Source organism: Pyrus communis, chromosome 12 (genome assembly GCF_041283825.1).
Source record: "Pyrus communis isolate YQ-2024b chromosome 12, ASM4128382v1, whole genome shotgun sequence".
NCBI classification, from domain to species: Eukaryota; Viridiplantae; Streptophyta; class Magnoliopsida; order Rosales; family Rosaceae; genus Pyrus; species Pyrus communis.
This window is the reverse complement of record NC_142576.1, coordinates 11,880,001-11,902,115: the sequence shown is the minus strand read 5'-3', so window position 1 is coordinate 11,902,115 and position 22,115 is coordinate 11,880,001. Positions and strand designations below refer to the sequence as shown.

General features: G+C 36.4%; 1 protein-coding gene, 1 long non-coding RNA gene and 1 pseudogene across 3 annotated transcripts; 2 read left to right on the top strand and 1 right to left on the bottom strand.

The window, feature by feature from the left end:
• Positions 1-952: 952 nt before the first annotated feature.
• LOC137744084 (uncharacterized) lies at positions 953-2,976 on the bottom strand. Of its 2 annotated transcripts, none has more exons than XR_015954362.1 (5): positions 2,769-2,976; positions 2,617-2,665; positions 2,057-2,104; positions 1,834-1,879; positions 953-1,084 (listed from the first exon to the last, which is right to left on the bottom strand). It is a non-coding gene; the product is annotated as an uncharacterized LOC137744084 (long non-coding RNA). The 2 variants fall into 2 exon arrangements; XR_011069585.2 differs by having other exon boundaries at positions 2,617-2,662.
• Positions 2,977-10,544: 7,568 nt separating this feature from the next.
• LOC137746121 (expansin-A9-like) lies at positions 10,545-12,450 on the top strand. Its single transcript, XM_068486189.2, has 2 exons — positions 10,545-10,814; positions 11,568-12,450. The coding sequence occupies exons 1-2, from the start codon at positions 10,574-10,576 to the stop codon at positions 12,194-12,196; spliced, it is 870 nt and encodes a 289-aa protein (XP_068342290.1). The 5' UTR covers positions 10,545-10,573; the 3' UTR covers positions 12,197-12,450.
• Positions 12,451-20,654: 8,204 nt separating this feature from the next.
• LOC137744381 (expansin-A9 pseudogene) lies at positions 20,655-21,675 on the top strand (annotated as a pseudogene).
• Positions 21,676-22,115: the final 440 nt, after the last annotated feature.

The following is a 22,115-nucleotide window of genomic DNA, read 5'->3' as shown; positions in this document are numbered from 1 at the left end:
CCGGCTACACTTTCCCCAACATTGTCAACGGCCACCATTCCCTTTCACCTTTTTTTCCTTTTCTTTTGTTTCTTGAATTTCCATGGATGTATGGGCAACTTATATGAAAACTAACCTTAGCAGCATAGCCTAGATTGTAGCGTCCAAGAGCTAAATCCTTAAACCTGTATCAGTAAGTTCATGAACATTCCCTCACCAGTTTGATTTCCAAATTTTTGCTAAGCCTCCACATGAGAGCCCAAAGACCAACCATAAAATTAACAAAATCCAACTTAAAGTTCTTCCCCTTCCCCTAAGCTCCAACTTCTACCTTCTCTCCATGAGTCTTATTCCGTCACGCAAAAAATGAATTGTTCTAGGCATTTGGGTCTATTTCTTTATTCTATTTTTGTCGGAGATATTTTTCTGTTTGATTTCTTTTCCTTTATCTGTACGTATTTCTTTCAAATTTTGGCCTTCCATTGAATAATTTCAATACCTGCTATTAGACCATTAAGTTATATTGCTTTCCTGGCGTTTTTGTTTTATTTATTTATTTTTTTATTTGTCTGTTTTGCAACGCAAATGAATAAATTAAGCTCAACTAACCATCATTTAACAATGAGAGCAAAGGAAACCACCCACTTTGTAAGAAGATGCACATTAGGCATGCGAAGGTGCAATTTTAGTTTGACGAATTCCGCCCAATAGACTCGTTATTGAAAAAAAAACAAAAAAAAAAAAGGAAGAAGAAGAACAAAAACATTAAATTGACAATATGATGGATGCTGTGGTGTTTTAGGGTTTTAGTTATAACTAGATAGTTTTGCTCGCGCGTTGCTGCGGGATCACAAATTGTGTGAAAAATTTATTTCAAAGATATAAAAAGATTGTATGACAGAAAATGCTGAATAAATCTTTATATACGAAAGATTTGATTGATACAATCTATATACAAAAGATGATGTGCATATGAAAAAGATTAATCTTTACTTACATTCCTGCATTCTTACTTTTTTCGAACTCACCTACTTTAACTCCTCCACACTCAATAGGCACGAACCTTCATCTTTCTTGTTGGATTAAAAGCTGGCAAATCGCAGAGCTGAAACCATTTTCATTCAATTACAAAGTTGTAGAATCAAAATATCAATTTTATCAATTTACGAAATCACAAATATGCAGATTAAATTGCATGTAAAGAAATGTGTAAATAGAAAAGTATCAAATTGCAAAAGAAATGTTAACACAACACCACAACAATAATAAGAAATCTCAAATAATAACATCTACCACATATGATTTTTTAAAATGGATACCGGTAATAGATAACTTATAGCTTTCACTTGCTTACTGTTGTTAATGAGATACAAAATACAGCCAACAAAAGAAAACATAACAAATACCAAAAGAAAGATTAAGCTCCCAATCAAGTATTTAAATGAAAGAGATGTAAAGGTAGTCAAATAACTGAAAAACATCAATGTGTCAAATAATAACCATCACAAAATTATTCCACTCAAAGTCCCCTAAATAACACATCATGGGCATCCTGCCACGATTATCTGAGAATATATCATTGGTTCCTGTTGAAAATATACTGCATTATCTTGAATTCGAAGTACAAACGATGAAGAATGCACATGAAGAACACACAATTTCTATGCAAAACAATTTTATAATGTTATAATGTTGAATTGGAAATTCAGAATGAACTTCATTAGTTCAATATGAAAAATTCAAGAATTTAATTACACTGAAAAATGAAAATCACAAAGCAACGAAGAAGCAAGCAAACTACAGAATTCAAAGAACCAAACATGCCAGAACTGAAACATTAAAAATAGCATTTACCTATTTCAAAGATAAAAAATCCCAGATATCAGTATATCAGCACTCCCTGCAAAACACCAAAATCAGAAAATTAGAAAAATCTAATTTGATATCATTGTATCTTAAGAAACCACCAAATTTCCAATCAAAGAAAAAGTAATAAAAACCCCTGCATAAAATAATCAGAAGATAAAAGCTGAAATTTGTAAAGCATTTGTGCATAGCACTTATTAGAGGAACTTACATATGGATGAAAGTGTTGGTCTCTTGTATCATGTTAGAGCAGCATTAGCTGGAATTTACAAATATAATACATTCTGAGCATTCGAATGATTCACTTTGCACAAAACCTAATCATCCAACTGTGCAGAAAAATAAAAAATGCACAATGACAAATTTGAATCTATAGTACTACAATAAAGAACGGAGAAAAAGTTACTTATTACAACCCCAGTTTTTATTGGTGTCATTAACCCCAATCTTGTACCATATACCAAGGTACTGAAAACATACTGTTTCACATTTAATTACACTGTTTCACATTCAATGTGCACACATAAAATTAGTATCAAATTTATTTCAGTAATGGCTCAATGGTGTAAGGATTCTTTATCGCTTGTTTTGACTTAGACAAATTTTTTCATCATTGCGGCTTTATTTTTTTCTAATACCATCACGTAAAATAAATGCAAACCAAGAATATCTAGAACAATATAAATAAGGAATTTCAAAACGTTATAGCAGAAAATCAATTACATGCAACTTTTCTTGAAACACTCTTTAAATGTAGAAAACAAAACTAACCTTTTTTGTAGTAGCGATGATAAGGAATTAAAAACCAAAACAACATCTGCTAAAAAATACAAAAAATCAAAATCAAAATGAAAAAAAAATAAAAATCAATCTTCAAAACCATATGCAAAATAGCGGATTTGTGTCATCATCATTATCCTCACCATTATCATTATCATTACCCACTTGCAATTCCTTGCTGTCTGGTTTCAAATTACTCTTAATTCTCATCCAAGTTAATGGGTTTTGAATCGCCACCAACTTCTACAATTCCCAAATCACAAAATTCTAGTAAAGGGTATGCCAAAAACACAAATTCAAAATTCAATTTCTTTTTGTACAGGACAATAGAAAGATTGAGACTTTTTTTTACTTCTACAGTTTACACACTTTTGAGCTCTAAATTTTCTCGGAAACAAACAGAAAGTCAAAGAAGTTGTACCTGGTCCAGGAGAAGAGCAGTGCTAGAAGAGATCTCTGGTGACAAACTTAATAAGATGGACCAAACCATTGAACAAAGAAACCCAGTGAGACTAAAAGAACGATAATCAACCATAACAATTATAGTTAACAATAAATGTAAAAACCCAGAACCATTAATCTTCCTTAAAAATATGAACTATTGTCCTTATTACTCTGCATTTAACCAGATCGCAAACAATCTCATTAGATCTCATGATATCTTGAGGGGGCATAAACACATGTAATTATCAAGAAGTTAATTCTCCAATTTCTAATCACAAATTCCAAACATAAACAACAGAGTGCAAGGGATAAGAACATATTGGACTGATGAACGGAATAGCTAATGTGATGAAAATGCTCAAACCTTACCAACAACGCTGCAACTCCTGAAAAATCATAGACTCACAAAATCTGGTTTTACCAGGCAAACCGTGGACAACCCATTGCAATTTACTGCAAAACATGGATGAAAAATGTAATGGAGATATTATATTGAAATGAAACAATAGGTGAGGTATAAAAGTGAAATTTTTTGATGATGTTGTATGAAATTACAATAGACCTCAAACTTGAGGTGGTAAAGTGTAATTTATCCCTTAAACTAAGACTTACCCCAACTTACTCCAACCCTTGTAGCAAATATGAGTTAAAACTCAAAACTCATTTCTAGGCCAAATTTAACCATGGATTCTCCCCAGGGTTAGTAGGGCTGACCCACCATATATGTATATTTTTTTTAGTTTTATATTATAAATTTATTGAATCCAACAGTTAAGATCTAATTTGATAAAATTCAATGGTAGAAAAAAATATCTAACGCTCCAAATTTAAATCTAATGGCTAAAGTAATTAAAAAGAAATTCTTTTATGTGTTTCATATTTTTTTCATAGTGTTTCATGAGTTTCATGATGTCGGTTAATGATTTTTCAATATTTGTCGGAATCTAAATACTTTTAAGTTAAAATGTTTATAAAATTAAATTAGGATAGTGTACATAATTTTTTCTTGTAAAAAAGTTACTTTAAGTAAAAAAATTAGACTAAATTCATACTTTAATAATCTGGGATTAAAATTTTAATTCATAAGGGTTATAGCAAAAAAGTTATTTCTGTGTTAAAACCTAAATTTTATGAGCTACAAATTTTAGATTTTAACCCAATGATTGGAGATGGTCTAAGGGGTGAGAGAGTTTGGCTAAGCCACGTAATGAACAATCAAACTTTGTAACGAATTCGCCATCTATGAGATTCAAATCTAATATCTCTCATTTACAAGTGAATAGAAATATTATGAGACCGTATTACTGAATGACATTAATAGGTAGTTTAGATTTACAAAAGGCTGCCAAATGAACTTATCGTCATTTTTAGTGAGATGTATGTTAAATTATTAATTGAAACCAATGGAATTAAAATTATTGCGAGGAACAACTTGTTGCACTTTTTCCTTATTCCAGGAACCATCGATGCTAATTTCCAGTTTCTCCAAAAAAAAAAAAAAAAAAAAAAAAAAAAAAAAAAAGAACCATCAATGTTAAATATTCGATCAACAACTGTTTCACCAAGATAACGAATATTTTGCAAATAAATTATTTTAGTTTAAGGAAAATGATAAATTCAAGACCGATTCTGAATTTTTTGGTGTTAAATGCTCAAAATTTACATTTTTTAATATTCGAAAATATATTCAAAAGATATATTTAAGGGGGGCTGGAAGTGGAACCTAGTTGAAACCGTTTTTGAATTTTTTGGTGCTCGGCCGTCATGCCCATATTATATTAATTGAAGAAAAAAAAATATGGAGGGGCCATAAAACCTAAGCCCCAACTCTCTTCTTAGGAAAAAAAAAATTATTATTAATTTTTTTAACAAACGATATTATCTACATTTGGGGTGGAAGAGTAGGTCAAGGCTCACAATGAGACAACCATAATAATGTGGTTCAAATTCACATTTGACGAGAATTGAACCTAAGATCTCTCACTTACAAGTGAAAATGATTACCATTAAGCTGTAGTACTAAGTTTCTAGAATTTTTTTTTTATTAAGAGATCCCTTTAAACTTCCGCAATTTCTTTATCCTTAGCATTCTTTTTTCTTTTCATATTACCAAAGAGTTTTTTTTTTTGAAAAATTACCTACATGCCGTATAATAAAAAATTTCAATTTGTTGTAGGCCTAATTTACTAAACAATTATAATGGCACAGAGAGAGAAGAGAGATATGACACACCCCGACCCAGAAAGTCCACTTGGACCCTGAATTGAGCTGTGCTGGCCGACACCTGGAAGGTGACGAAGCCATAAAATGTGATAGTGTATAAAAAGTGAATAAATTTGAATCTAAAAGTGTCTAAATACCAGAGCGCGCTTCAAGTGGGAGCGAACCCATTTCACACGCGATGTCAGAGCATAAGTAAGGTATAGTAGTGTGGGTAAGAATCATACCCTTAAAAGTAGCCAGCAATACTAAGATTAGCTATATATCCTCGTCGATACGAATTCAGCAGTTAAAACCTGAAGGGGTACAAAACAGAAAGTGTGAGTAAGCAGTAAAACCAAGCTTCCCAAAACTATTACCTTTCTAGCAGTAATAACCCCTCACTGTTATTCCCTTATCGTTTTCTATAGGACAGTACAACATATATACATATATCCAAACCATATTCAAAAATGACCAAAACCACGGTTTGCCATCAATTCCACCATACATTAATAAGTAGGCCAAATGAACTTAATCAATACAAAGTGATATATCAGTCAGAATTATCTAAAATGACATGTACAACTTATCCATATCTCATCAATCATGGTTAGCATATAAGTCGGAGTCACCTATAGTGACCTGTACGACTTATCCATATCTCGTCAATCATGGCTAGCATATAAGTCGGAGTCACCTATAGTGACCTGTACGACTTATCCATATCTCATCAATCATGGCTAACATATAAGTCGGAGTCACCTATAATGACCTGTACGACTTATCCATATCTCATCAATCCTGGCTAGCCAATAACTCAATAAGTATACCTGCACACGAGTCGGAGCCACCTAAAGTGGTCTGTACGACAGGACTGGGTGTAAATAAATACGTTCAAGTGCTACGATCACGTGAAGACTGTGCGAATAATCGCGGGTCACCTACGAGTCGGAACCACCTAAAGTGGTCTGTACGACAGGACTGTGCACCTACCTTGGATCCAAGGTGAGCGTAAGGTGCGGGAGGTGAACATCACGTGAAGGACTGTGCCCTGGCCACGGACGGGAGCACTAACACCGGGGTGCAGGTTTATGAGCTCTCAATGCATCTCAATATAACATGTGCAACTTATGGCAACCAATACGACAGTATCGAAGTTGCCTAACACATAACTGTAGTCAAGCTATAACGCAATCGATTCAACTATTACCACAAACTCACCTGGATTTACCTGTGTGTCTTGAGTTCACCTTTGTATTTGAAAGCATTCCCAATAATTATATGCAAGTAATATACATGTGGATATACCATACTGCAATCTAATACTCAACCATGTCGTAGCATTTTCAATTATAAACAATACAGTGTGAAGTGTACAATCAATAACGCCCTACTCCCGAACTACTTATTTTCAAGGATAATTATCCATGACAACCCAATTAACACTAATTTAACTAACTAATTCACAAAACTAAAACTTGCCTTTACCAATTTCTTTCGCATTACTCAATTTCCCAAGCAAAGTTTTTGTCTCAAATATTTTATGGCTGCATCTAACGTCTCGTTAGACTGCCTACGTACCCTAAACAGGGATCAAGCCATTCGTAGTTCATATAGGTACTTTAGGCATTCACAATAATTATATGAAGCTAATATACCTAATCAATTTAAAAGTGTTGATAGAACTCTCAATAATATGTACGATAAAAATGAAAAGATCCACTCACCAGGAGTCCATGCTATGATTCTCTAGCGCACGCATCGAGGCGTCCTGAATGATCGGTCCCTGCCACGAAGTCCAAAAGTGGACGGAAGATGGTCAATTTTGCCCACAAAGCCGGCGGGTGCCTAAAACTTCCCGACGTCGATTCGTCGTCTACGGTGGTCTAACGGGGTCAAGGTTGGTTGGGTTTTGCTCCTGGGATGATGGGCTACAAAGCTCAAGTGGTGGCATCAGCCATCGCTTTGCCGATTTGCCGGAAAATCGAAAAGGGTGGCCGGAGCACTATTGATTTTCGTCTACTTTAGTGGCCTCAAACCGCCACATACCATGGTTAATCAAGGTGGTTCTTGGGTGGATTTTGTAGAGGGGAATGAAAGCTTCAAGATGGTGGTAGTGGCATCGAAAAACTCCACCGGAGTTGGCCGGAATCGGCCTTGGAAAATGGGAACTCGTGGTGGGTGTGGTGGACGGGAAGCCACTTCCTTTTTTTTTCTTCTTTCTTTCCTCCATTTCTGATTGGGCTTCACCTTGAATAATCAATTTCTGATTGGGGATTTAATTTAATTAACACTAAACCTTGAATAACCAATTTCGAACGTCCGTAACTATACCGTTATAATCCGGACTCGCAAACGGCTTTCGCCTATACGTTCGTACTAATGAGTACTACAAGGATATGCTAAAAGAATAAGTCCCACATCTCTCAAGTCGATGGTCAACGGAAGTCAAAGTCCTTGCCTCTAGGGTAATTTCGTAAATTCACGCTTTTAAAATAAAATAAAAACGTAAAATTTGGAACGGGTTGTCACAAATATGTGTAATTGTAAGGTGTGAGTTATTCAAACCTATTGCGCATTTATTTATAGTGGTAGGAAGATAAATTCTTTACCCCAATAGAATCTACTAAGGGTATTTTAGAAATAATAGAATTTACACGATTACATTTTTATAATAAATAGAGTTGCAACACAATTCATATGTTATAAAAAAATTAGCAATAAGAAGCATATCAATTAAAATTCTAACATATATTATAAAAATTACCTACTCGCTAGTCGCCTGGATTATTGCTACTTTTGCAGTATTTATACTACACACGGTTGCAGTTTGCTGCTGTTGCAGTCCTGATACGAAATTAAAACTGATTAGTAAAAAAACAAAATTAAGTTGAAAAAAATTGAGAATACTGAACGAAAAGAAATGAGCAAAATTAGGGTGAACTCAGAACTGGTCTGTGCCGTCTGGCTCGTCTGGCTCGTCTGGCTCGTCTGGGACTCTGTCACTCTGGTTGTTTGGAAGTGGAAGGACGGGAAATTACTGGAATCAGCCCATTCAACAATATTTTTGTGAGCCGGTAAATTTTTTTATAATTTTATAAGGTTTTTTTGTTTTTTGGTAATATAATGGAGTGAATCACAATAAAAAATTAGCTTAAAGAGTTATTATAGATGAAGTAGGATTATCTCCTCCTTTTTTTCTTCTCCTTTCCTCCATTCCTATTTGAATGGTTACGGTTAAATCATGTCAATATCTTATATTAATTTTTTTTATAAAAAGAGAAAAATAAAATAGAAAATGTGAGAGGAGGGGATTGAAGGAGGAGTGAGAGAATCCTAATCCGATAATTCGAATCCTAAGGACTCCCACCATAGTACAGAGGCAAATTCTCTACCCTCCCACTTCCCGTGCTCTCCCGTGCCCTTCTATTTGTGTGGTCACGGTTAAACCACGTTAGCATTTTATATTACTATTCATTTTTGTCTTAGTATTTTTATAAAAAAACAATATAAAATATTAACATGCTTAACTGTAATCACATAAAACAGGATGGCACAGAAAGTAGGAAGTAGAGAATCTGCCTCCCCATAGTACACAGGACAACGCCTTGCAGTGAAGACGATGCAGCAGCCCTATGTTAACGGTTAACTATGTTGTTGGGTGGTAAGTGTATATTTTGAATGCATAAAAAATGTAAATTATTATTTTTCTATAACAGTAGACAAGAATTATGCGAGATTAGTTATTTGACAACAACTTAAATTATTGTGGCTAGGGAAAGGTTAAAATGCTTCTGTGAGTCTTTCCGACTCCCGAAAATGATGGATAACCGTGATTTGCCACCAATTGTCATTTTTGTAAGAAAAAAAACTTAAATCATTGTCATAGACAAGTATAATATTTTTAAACTAATATAACAAATTAAATAATATGTTACATTAGGTCGGATCCGCCTATAAAACGTATTCTATTTATTAGATTGGAAGTCTCAAATCCATATTTTATTAATTACATTGACTTAAGATATTGGAAGGTACGTGTCTATTTCAACTTTCTTGATGTCTAGTAAGGTATTCTTTGAGAAGTAAGATTCTCTCTCCCTTTTTTTTTTTTTTTTTTTTTTTCCTGCTCTCCTATTTGAACGGTCATGGTTAATCTATATCAACATTTTATATTAATTTTTTATAACAAAAAAAAAAGATAAAATAAAATAATGTGAGAGAAGAGGATAGAAAAAGGAGAGGAGAAAATCTTAGTCAATTCTTTGGACTCACACTAATCAATAACAAACCTCCCCTAACGATCTATTAGTTCACGTGTTCCTTCGACATATGTTCTCACTTATCCTTGTGGTCGATTACTCATTATTAGGTTGCTAGGAATACAGAATCATGTGTGACCACACGTTAATTGATTTTTTGGCGTACAATAGTCTTTTCATGGCTAAGAAATTATATTGTATTTCTAGTGAGTTTGTATTGTATTTATGACGGATTTGAAATGCAGAGTTGCATGTGTTATTGCTTTTGGGATATGTGGCCTCTTTTTCTTGCTCTAGAGATTTCCCAAATGGTTTTCTCCGACTAAGGTTTGTTCTGATGATCACGTTTGATATGTCTGCTCTATATAAGGTTTTTTTTTTATCGTTTTTGTTCCAATTTCAATTTATCTATAAAAAGATTCTCTTTAAGACTACTTGCCTACGACTTATCTTGGAGAAGTTTAGTGCCAAATTTGCTTGCTAGAATTAAATGCACCAATTTAAGCACAAAATGGTATTGGTTACAGACTGTTATCGGTCATCCAAATTAAGTGTACTTGTCATTTAGTATTACGGTCTAGTGATATTCCTCTTCACTTGTAAGTGAAAGGTCTTAGGTTCGATTCTCGTCAGAGGTAAATTTGAACCACATTATTGCTAGCCCATTGTGAAGCTAAGATCATCCCCTCCCCCTAGTGTAGATTATATCGTTTGTCAAGAAAATAAAAATTCGAGTGTACTTTGCCATTTTAGTTTACTTAATCAGTTTGTTGACCCTTATTTGCTATAGAAAGGAAGGCACATTTAATGGGATCTAAACAGATGAAGATTTTGGTCCTAGTCTATTTCCTCCTATATAGCTATGGCATGCGCCAACCAATTAACATCCTAAATACGATCATCCAACTAATTTAACCGAAATAAACGCTACAAAAAGAAATGGTCAAACTACAAAAATAACCTGCATCTTGTACTATACATACTCAACTGACGCCGAAAATTAATATCTAAAAAATAAAAAGAAAGAGAGAAAGAGAGCAATGGCCATGCCAATGTCCTCACCGAGTGCCAACGCCATGACAATGAAGGCATTGACTTTGCGAGCTCTCCTGGGGCCAATCCTGCTATGTCTTCTTCTCCCTTACCATGTTCATGTCTCTGCTGCCGACCGTGTGCTTCTTGAAGCCAAGCAGGATCACGATAAGGTTGGGCCAAAGTTCAAGCCTGGCCCTTGGAAGCATGCTCATGCCACATGCTACGAAGGAGGCTCCGGAACCTTTGGTATGAACCCTATCAACAAGAGCGGAGCCATGAAGGGACCATAATGGTCCCCGGCTTACCTAACATTTTTTCTACAAATTAAAAAAAAAAAAAAAGAGTTATTCTTTTGATTTCTAAAGACTTTTTAAGGTTTTAGCGTCTCAACTAGAATCTTTCCTTATCTCCTTCACTAAGTTATGCAGTTAACCCGCGTCACTATGAGTTTTGAGGGACTCAGGGGATCAGAAGAGGGACAGAGAGAGAGGAAGTAGGCGAGAGAGCTGGTTTTATTTTTTTATTTTTGCTTTATTTTTTTTTTAATTCTTTGAAGTCTCTTAATAGTATTACTTCTGCTTTTTCTTTTTTCTTAAAGGGATTTTTATTTGAATCTAAGTGATGATACTGGGCATGGGGTTGAGTTGAGAAAGAGGATGACAAGAACGACATCATACTCCTTAATAAATCACCCATTCCCAATGTATTTTGAACCATCCTCTAACCCATCTAATTTCTTACAAGGAATTTATTGCTCACATGATGTAGCAAATTTATATGGAAAGTGCTTGCCCAAAGATTTTTCTCTGTTAGCCGTGAGGGAATGTTTGATAATGTTTTGGAATGCTTAGCAATATTTTTGGACATCTAAAAGCTCTTCTTATAAGAACAAAACGTGCTTTTCAATGAAACACTTGCATTTTTTTTTATAGAAATTTTGGCGCTCTTCTAATAAAAAAACAGCACTAATTAATTCATGAAATTTTTTGAACCAACTAGGTGGAGCTTGTGGTTACCATGATGTTGTTAAAGAAGGTTATGGCCTCAAAACTGTAGCACTAAGCGATGCACTGTTCAACAAAGGGCAGTCGTGTGGTGCATGCTTCGAAATCAGATGCGTAGACTCACCCCAATGGTGCAAGCCCGGGCAGCCAGTTGTGTCAGTTACAGCAACAAACCACTGCCCTCCAAACTACAACCTCCCAAGTGACAATGGAGGATGGTGCAATTCGCCACGCGAGCATTTCGATATAGCCAAGCCCATCTTCCTCCAGATTGCAGAGTACAAGGCTGGCATTGTCCCAGTTGAATATCGAAGAGTACCATGCAAAAAAATAGGAGGCATTCGGTTCACAATAACAGGGAATCCTTATTTCAATGAAGTGATGGTTTGGAATGTTGGAGGCTCTGGGGATGTAACAAGTGTCGAAGTGAAAGGTGACGGCAAGCTTCCATGGACGCCGTTGAAGCGAATGTGGGGTCAGAGGTGGACCACCGATGCTAAGCTTGTTGGGGAATCATTGACATTTAGGGTAGGTGAGAGTGATGGAAGAACCATTACTTCAGTGAATATTGCCCCTAAGAATTGGCAGTTTGGTCAGACCTACGAAGGCAAGAACTTCGATTAGGAGTAGAATCATGTTGGAAGCTTCATTTTGATGCTTTCGACTAGGAAATTAATGAACAAGCTCTAATGGTTCTTTCAGTTCTTCACCTATTGTTGATTGAATTAGTTTTGCTTGTTATCTTATGTGTATAAGTTGCGATGAAATGGTAAAGTAAAGGGGCTGCCTTGTTAGGTGGATAGAACATGGAAATAGTTCTAAATGTACCATTAATTAGGTTAAATCTTAATTCGACGAAAAGTAATTTAGTTGTGAAATCCCGTCTTTAGATTTCACTATTTAATTTTACATATTTTATATCTATGCGAATTTATTTTATTTTTGTTAATTTTAGATTCGTTCCTTAGTTACAAAGTTTGAATTTTTGTAACGAGTCATTAAAAATCCATAGACCTTTTGGGTTAGTCTTAGTATTTTGGGTAGATTCCAAGAATGCCTAGGTGAAAACCGTTTACAAATCGGAGTAGTAACGAAGGAGAAGTAAGCGAGGAAAGGCAAGGGTGAAATGTTCTTTTGAACCCTATGCTTCTGGAAGGCTCCAAGAAAACAAGGGAAATGATCTGTTGAGGAACACATGTGGACCGAGAGGGGGGGTAGGATTGGCTCGCCCTCCCCCCCGGCCCAAAAAAAGAACCCTTCTCCTTTTTACCTGTTTTTGGAATCGTTGATTCTGGTGTTCTCCGATCGATTCACTTAACGCCACCACCTGGAAACGACTCACCACCATTCTACGATCATTTCCCACCTAGGGTTTCCATTTTTTGGTCGTCGTTCACGACAGGACGAGTTCATCGGACGTCAACCACCATATCCAGTCGAAAGCCCATGACCCTAGGAGGTGATTTGTGGGCCCCAATGGTCTGATGGTGCAAAGGTGGCGGCAAAGTGGCGCCGCGATCCCTCCAGCCACCCGCCGTTTTCTCAACAATTTACGTTGTCTTCCGTCCCTATTAGACTTTGTCACAGGTAAGAAAATCATTCCTTATACTTGAGTTCTATTTGCTTGTAAAATTTGGTAAAAATCGTAGTTGGTAGGAGAACGGAGTTTCCATTTACTGAAATCGCCATCCATGACGGTGCATAGGGACTTTGGCATTTGGGATAGCAAGACATCTTCAATGTCTTGCGTTTGGTTCCAAGGTCCGTTTATTGAAACACTAAACGATGGTTCGATAATTTGATTTATAAAAAGTTGAACCATCGTTTGATTTTCAAAATTGACTTTGATCTGACTGTTGGATCGCTATGATACTTTAATATGTTATTGTATTTGAGGACTTAGAAATTTACGAATTGGAAATTTGATATACTGATCTTTTGGATTGAAGAATCTTAGATTATTAACATTTGTGGTTGACATTAATCCGACCGTTAGATCGTTATGAAATTACAATATGTAGTTGGGTGTAATATTTGAGAATATTAGAAACTTATAGATTGAGAATCTGACGTACAGGTCTTCCGGGATTGGATTTCTAAATTTGTAGGACCAATTGTTGATAACCACGTAAACTTGCGAGTGATGAAAAATCCAACCTTCAGATCGTCACAAATTTTTAATATGTTGTCCTAGAAATACATTGAGACTCTTAGAAAGTTATGGATCGAAGATCTGGTGGGCGGATTTACCATATTGGATTACTAGGGTTGTTGATCGTTCTGTTGACCGATGGTTGATTTTTGGTCAACATGTCCTGAATTGTTCTTTAATACAAAAATTAGTATTACTAGAAGCTAGGTAGAGCCTAGTGGGCCCATCTTGGCCAGTGAGCTATACCTGTTGATTTATATCTCAGGTTGCGTGTAAGTGGCACCTTATCAAAATTTATGTGATTATTGAACTACTAGAAGATATAAATGATATGTGTGATTGCTAGGAAGAAAATTTGAGCTAGAACTATGTTAGAATTATTTCATAGAACTTGTATGTATGTGTGAGTAGATATTCATTTGTGTTGTGGAATTGATAATGTGTATGCTAATAATAATAATTCATGTCGACTTGATGTGTGATGATGTGACTGCACCATGTTGCAATGATACATGGATGGTCCCGCCTGGCTAATCCACATTGGGGGACCATACGCATTCTAGGGGTAACTCTACCTAGTTAATCCGCATTGGGGAGTCACTCCTTGCTCTGGTTTCAGGGAATCCCTCACCCAGTTCCATATGGGGATGAATCCAATCCTAGGGCATAAAACTTTATGGGAAGCCGGTCCCTTTACATAGCCATAATAGGCAGTTTTTTCGAAGTAGCTGCAATTGATTCTAGAAGGTTACACTATTCCCATAGGTGATTTCGCTTGGTTAATATGTATCGGGGAACCGACTATTGGAGGCATGTCCATGGTCCCGCCTAGTTAACATTGGGGGAGCATGCGCACCCTAAAGGTGGTCTCGCCTGGTTAATCTGCATTGGAGGATCATGCACACCTTAAGGGTGACTTTGCTTGGTTAATCCACATTTGGGGGGGGGGGGGGGGGGGGGGTTAACTACCTACTCGGTTTACTATAATAGGTGGTTCCACATAGTTATCCGCATTGGGGAACCATACACATTCGAGGGGTGACTTCACCTAGTTAATTCGCATTAGGGAACCATACGCATTTGAGGGGTGGCTCCGCCTGGTTAATCCGCATTGGAGGGTTACTGCCTTCTTGGTCACATTATATCTATAAGTGGTCATGCGTGGTTATTCTGCATTGGGGAACCATACACATTCTTGAGTGGAGTTCTGTCGAGTGGTCCAGAATCCTTCTTTCCATTTAGTTCCATTGATTTGTTCTGGAACTAGATCTCTAAAAATCTTTACAGTTCCTCTGTATCACTCTAGCTTTAATTTTCAACATGTTTTTGAATGAAAGAATTAAGAATCTTTGTAAATCAATTTAGAGATGAAGATGGCTGTCTGGGTGATTACTTCGAGATTTTCAGTTAGTTTATTTATAATTTTATAAACCATGATTTTATAATGATGTTGATTGGTTGGTTGATTAATATAGTGAAAGATTAATATTATGCGTCATTGTTTCATGGAAATATTATACGATGTTGATTGTGGTTTCTTGAAGGATAATGCGGTGATCTGTAAGGTTGATTAAATGACAATCCTGGTTGTCATAAGCTTCCTTGTGTGGTTTAGAACTCAGTGATTTATGCTCTTCAACTTCCATCGAGTGATCTGAGATTTTTATGTTCTCTGCTAAGAAGTAGCATGCAAAATGTCAAAATTTAACAAAGGGTGAATTACAAATGATTTGATCCCGTTATAGGGTACGTAGGTAGTTTAACATAGAGATTAAATGCAACCATATAAAGTAGACAAAAAGCTATTCCGCTATTGGACCTTGAATGGTGTCTTGTTCAAGTCTCGAAGACGAGGCACCATAGATGTACATGTACGAGATGACATCATGTATTGATCATGAATGTATCTCGAGATCGGGGCATGACATTAGTACTTCATTTTGTAGGATATATAAGTTATATATGAAAATTAATATTTAAAGGTTGAGATAACATATTGTAAAACTTAAAACACACTACGTAAAAACTAAGAGGTCTTAGGTTAGCTCACATGTATGATGATGATTTATTATATAATTTAATATTTGTGTTGACTTCGATACCTATTTCTTAATCCCCCTTCAAAATAGATGTATAAAAAGGAACATGAGGTAGGAGTTAGGAGTTTCCAACCCCGGTTTGAGAGAGATCAATCTTTTGGTGGGACTAAAATATGGTCACATGCTTTAATTTACCAATGTGCCCAAATTTATACACCGAATTTGAAAGAGAACTTCTGTAGTGTTTGACTTGAAACATGATATTATCATGCACTTAAAACTTGCAACATATTAAGCTTCAAGTATGACTTATGCTATAAATTTACATTTAAAGTTCCCATAAATAATTTCCTCCTAATTAATACACACCACTAATTTATGTTACTTTTTCTTCTTTTCTCTCCTCACCCTTCACATCTCTGATTTTTCCTCCACCGAAAATAAGTATTCTCTCCCCATGCCCTACAAGAAAGTGGGTAATGGTCACCATTTTTATTAGTCGCCATTGCCCCCAATACGAAAAAGCTACTAAAGAGGGGTGCGTTGTTGTCATAGGCGTGACAATATGGCTCCATTGTCACCATTTTTGTGTTGGTGACAACAGAATATGTGCCATTGCCCCAACTTATAACCCTCATACAATTCCAAGCCGTAAACCGAGGCAGAAAATTGGTGCCGGCTGTTGGCTATGTAAACATTTTTCTTGGGTGGGCGAGACATAAAAGCTTTTAAAATATATGAGATTCTAATGATTTCTAAGATACAACTTATAAATTACCGTTGTCTACAATAATTGTGTGGATATAGGTGATAAATAAAACTTACGACACGCTAATGAGTATCAGAGTCTTACATATAGAGACAAAAGCATACAATATAATTCAAGTAACTTCACTAGTGGCTGCCGTGCCATTCTTCCTCCGCGTCAGCTCAGAGTAAGCAGTCAAACCCCAGCGCCACTCCAGTGGCCAGCGGAACCCAGGCTGCTACTGCCGAGTCGCCTGCCGGCGAGAGCACTTCCGAGCCATTTACCCATGCCGCCCGATCTGCCAGGAGGCTTCACAGCTGCAGTCTTCACTAGCCTGTGGCGGCCCTGCTCTGCCCCATCCACCCTTCTCAAGGCAGCTTTAGTGCATAGGCCGTTTCGACAATCGTGGAGGAGGTAAGGAATGGAGATATCTCTGCCGGACTAGTAGCCTCGTCTTCAGGCTCTAGAACCCAAAGACCGAGAGTGTTCCTTCCTCGGCCGCAGTTGCAAGATAAAAAAGTCAGCAACGCGCTCAACGCAACATCAACAAATTTTACTCCTCAGCCGAGCTCGGCCGACGAGTTGGCATGCCCCGTATTCAACCGAAGGACTTAGTTAGCTTATTAGTTATTCGGCATGCGCGCCACGTAGGCCTTGTAATTTTTAGGGTCAACATTTTCTCAATTTGTTTTTTTTTATTTTTCCGTTACTTATTTTTATGTGGTTGTAAACTAAACTATTTAGTTTTTTTTGGGCGAATTTCAGGCAACTTCTAGTGGGACGACTGAGACAAGGCTTGTTTTGATTACGTAGACCGTGTGTGGAGGGAGCCGTATACGGAGTGGAGGTGCAAGCTGCACAAGTTGTGCGTCGCCTGATGCAACTCTTACAGATTCACCCCAGAAGTTAGTGAAGATTGTGGGCGAGTGGCATTGGCTGTGCATTCATTTTGAGAATGAAAATTTTCAGGTCATTAAATTTTATTTATATTTTAATTTTAGCTCAATATTTATATTTTTTTAGTTAAGGTTAATTAATATTTTTAGTTGACAGAAAAAATTGGCAGCAAATAAAGGTAACTGGGAAAAGAAGCCGTACCTTCACCACTTCGGTTCTTGACCCCTATCTTATAGGGTCGAGGAACAGCGCGCAACTGGTTGGCATTTCTTGGGGGTAGAGGTTTTGGGGGAGACGCATGCCAATTATGGCACCGAGGTTGCTAACAAAATTTATGTAACTATTCATTTCTATGTTTTAATTGTAAATTTCATTACTATATATAAGGTTTACATTATGATCAATAATCTTTATTAGTTTCTCTTTTTTTGTAGGCTTCTATGATGCAAAATAAGGACGAGTACCTCGCTAACCTCTCTTAGCAATAACTAGACGTCTGTATGGAGGAGCTGACACCTAATCCAAATGTGTCTTTACAATTGCTGATGGACGGGTTGGCCTACGGAAAGGCAAAGAACTTCATAGAGTAGGAGCGAGTCGGGGTTCAGGAACTTGGGAGATCTTCTTCTTCTTCTTCAACAAGCTCTAATCCTTGGACTGGACTGATTCCAGACTTCAGTAGGTGAAGATGGATCTAGCTCGCCAAAAAGAAGTTGAGCGCCTATAAGAAGAAAAGGCGTGCGTGGGAAATTGGTACCAAGTGGAATATCCTACAATTATGAATTAAGTATGCTAGATTGACTAGTCAAATATACTAATCAACTAAGTAAAAATTCATTAGTTATGCAAACACAAATCCGGCAACCAAACTTAGTTTACTATAAGTTATCCTAGTCAACAACAACCCAATTCATTACTCATAATCATTGAATGTAAAATTAAGCGCATACACGTATCAAATAACAAGCCATAAAATGCATGCATCATATGCTAATCAATTAAATATGTGGACAAGATTAAGCAATAAAGAACACATGAAGTTTTGATCGGAAAAAGCCACTTCTGGGTTAAAAAATTGAGGACTCCATGGAGTCCATCCATTATTGCAAATAAGGTTCATACAAAGTACAACATCAAACTCATTTCCTAGACCTAACCTTCAAAGTAGTTTTACCTTTGTGCAACCATACTTTGCACGAGTTGGAGAATGTCTTCGGTCTTCACAAGAGGGCAGCTCCATCCCTTAAACTCATCTCCATGTGGCACCAAGACCAACACGACCTATGTATGGTAATATGATATAAGAATCCAAAACAAAGGTCTATGAGATGATTTGAAACTTAAATGCTAGACCATGAAAACAATGCAAACCTATTTCTGAAAGATTGGGAATTTATTGCATGAATGTGGTTTTAAGGTTTCATTTATGAAGAAGCGGGGAAGCTTCAAAGCTTTAATGCACTCTCACACTCTCAAAGTAAAATCTGAATAACCAAGGAGTAAATGAAAACCTAGCTTCAATTTTAACAAAAAACAATTGTTTGATTTCAGTAAACAAGAACAAAAGACACTTATCAATGTTGAAACTGATTTGAACAGATCAAGGGTCAAAAGCTAGCTCTCAGTAAAAATGTGTCAGTTAGCCCATATGGGTAGTCTTATAATGCATGCCCAACTTGCGTAAAAGTAGCAAGCAAAACTGACGAGACAACTAAACCGATTAGATTGCAACATGAATTTAGACATGAAATGCACATGGATGAACAGAAGTTTCTGCTAGCAACGTTGAACACTTATTTTCAACAATAGCAGACCTTCAGAATATATTCTAAAACCTAATTAGAGTAAGTGTGGTACAATTACAACATTGACAAGGAAAGCCAAAATACTTAAGTCTAGACTTCACAGCTTTGCACAAGCTGCTACGAAAGAGTTGGAATTATTATGCTTGTACTTCCTTGTCGTAGCCTAGTCCTTGTCAGCTCCTGGCATTAGGATTCCCAAGCCCCTCGGCCGAGCTTTTGTAGCCATTCCCCCAGCAGCAGCTACCTCAACAGCCACCTCAACGCCCACCCGAGTAGTTTACGTTTTTATGTTTAGTTTTTTAACATAATTGTACGTGCGAACAATTTTATTTTGATTGTAAATATTTATTATAAATATTTTTAAAAATTTGAAAAAATAAATTATTAATATAAATATTGAACTCAAAAAAAAAAAAAAAAAAGTTAGCTCGACAAACGTTTTGCCCTGCAAAATTTTCAATATTTTTTACTTTTGGTTTCTTAGTTCGTCGAGTCAAGTTCATTACATTATTTAATTCTTTGCTAGCTGATCAGATATCCTTGTTGGGCAAGATGATTTTTTCGAGTCAATTCAGTCAATGCACGTTCACCAGACGAATATTTTCCTCAAGCTAACTGCCTTTTGCCCCACGGAATTGTGTTATCGTCGCTCAAGGTTTCGAGCGACGGATTTTTCCAAACTAATCTTCACGACGAACCTCTGTTGGCTAAATGCATCCACAACAAAACCAGAGTTTAGCCGACATAAAATATCCGCCTGGCGAGGTGTTTTGTATGTGGTGATAATAAGTCACGAAGACCCATTCCAGTCATTCCTATTTTTAGTTGAAGAAAGAAGAAAAATGATGAAGTTACGAAGGATAAATCATACATAGACTGGTGTACAAAGTAAGGTTAAAAAGTAATTTTAAGTTTTATTTTGGTTTTCTGTCTAGTTGAAAAAACTAATCTTAGATTTTGAGTCATGAGGACATCTCCAATCAACAAAGAGAGAGAGGAGTTACAACCATATATATATATATATATATATCATTGGACCTAATGATCCTAACAAATGCATGCAAATGCTTCCAATGCTCATCTATTGATTTTGAGAAAATTAATACATCATCAATATAAACAATCGAAAAATGGCTGTATTGATTAAAAATTTCATTCATGATATTTTGAAATTCACTTGGTGCATTTTTCAAGCCGAAAGGCATTACATTCCACTCGTAATGTCCGAAAGGAGTTACAAAAGCAGTTTTGTATTTATCAGATTCATGAATTTGAATTTGCCAAAAACCTGATTTCATATATATATATATATATATATATATATATATAGGTACAGGTATAGGTTGTGTATTGTTGGCAATGATATATTTCAATGAGGTACAGAGTAAACTAGAAACAATTGCAACTAACAAAATAACAACAATCTTGTACTATATAACATATGCTTAAGCAGCACAAGAATCTTCAAATTAAAAACAAAGAAATTAAATCACCACGACATTACCTACTTCACCACCCCATAAAGCACCATAAGCCAAGGTTCACTACTAAGCAAGCTCATGCCACATTCTACGAGGGCGTCTCGGGAACATTTGGTGGAGCTTGTGGTTACCATGACGTGGTTCAAGAAGGCTATGGCCTCGAGACAGTGGCATTGAGCAATGCTTTGTTCAACAATGGACTGTCATGTGGTGCATGCTATGAAATCAAGTGTGTGGATGAGCCCCAATGGTGTAAGCCAGGGAATCCTATTCTCACTGTTACTGCAACCAACAATTGCCCACCAAATTGGAATCAGGCTAGTGACAATGGAGGATGGTGCAATCCGCCACGTGAGCATTTCGATATAGCCAAGCCCATGTTTCTCAACATTGCCGAGTACAAGGCGGGCATTATTCCAGTCACGTACCGCAGGTGATTAAATGCACATGCATGCATGAATACATTGAATGTTTGATCGATACATATAAATGGTTTTATCACGAATACTAATGTTCTAAACCACACATTATATATATATATATATATGAATTTCGATGGGGCCATATTGAAAAGCATGATAACATGACATGTACATATATTAATTGTATGACAAGAGAATATTTCCCGTTGTAAAATATGATTTTAATGAATGCTAGAAATTGTTTTGTAGGGTTCCATGCCAGAAGAAAGGAGGCATGCGATTCACAATAACTGGGAACCCTTATTTCAATGAAGTGTTGGTATGGAACGTGGGATGAGCTGGGGACATCATCAGCGTGCAGGTGAAGGGCTCCGACAAGCTCAAATGGACAACAATGAGTCGGATGTGGGGTCAGCAGTGGGTTATAGGTGCCAAGATGGTCGGTGAGTCACTGACCTTCCGAGTTGAAGCAAGTGATAGAAGACACTCAACTTCATGGCATGTTGCGCCCAAGACTTGGCAGTTTGGCCGGACTTTTGAACAGAAGAACTTCCGATAGATCAAATGCACATCATAAGCTTCAATGCTTCGTGCATGTTAAACTCCTCCACACCATATTATGTGAACTAGTTTGGCTTGTCATTACAAATGTATATATACTAACCATGGAATTCTTGCGTGACAGTGTAATAATAAAAGCAAGGAACTCATATATACCATACCAATTCCTCGTAAATTTTCCTTCTTCAATATTTTTCTTGAGTGGTACTATGTTGAATAAGAAGAGTATCCAAGATAACTCTAATGATCCCAAGAAGAAGAAAATAGAGCACACTCTTAAAGAAAGCTCACAAAACAAACTAATTAGCAAAGCTTTTCTTATTTAGCTCTAGGCTTTGTTTTTCCTTGGATGATTTACAATGCTTGAGGACTTGGGTATTTATAGCAAACCAAATGAAAGCTACACCACACACTTACTTCACCTACAACATCCACCTA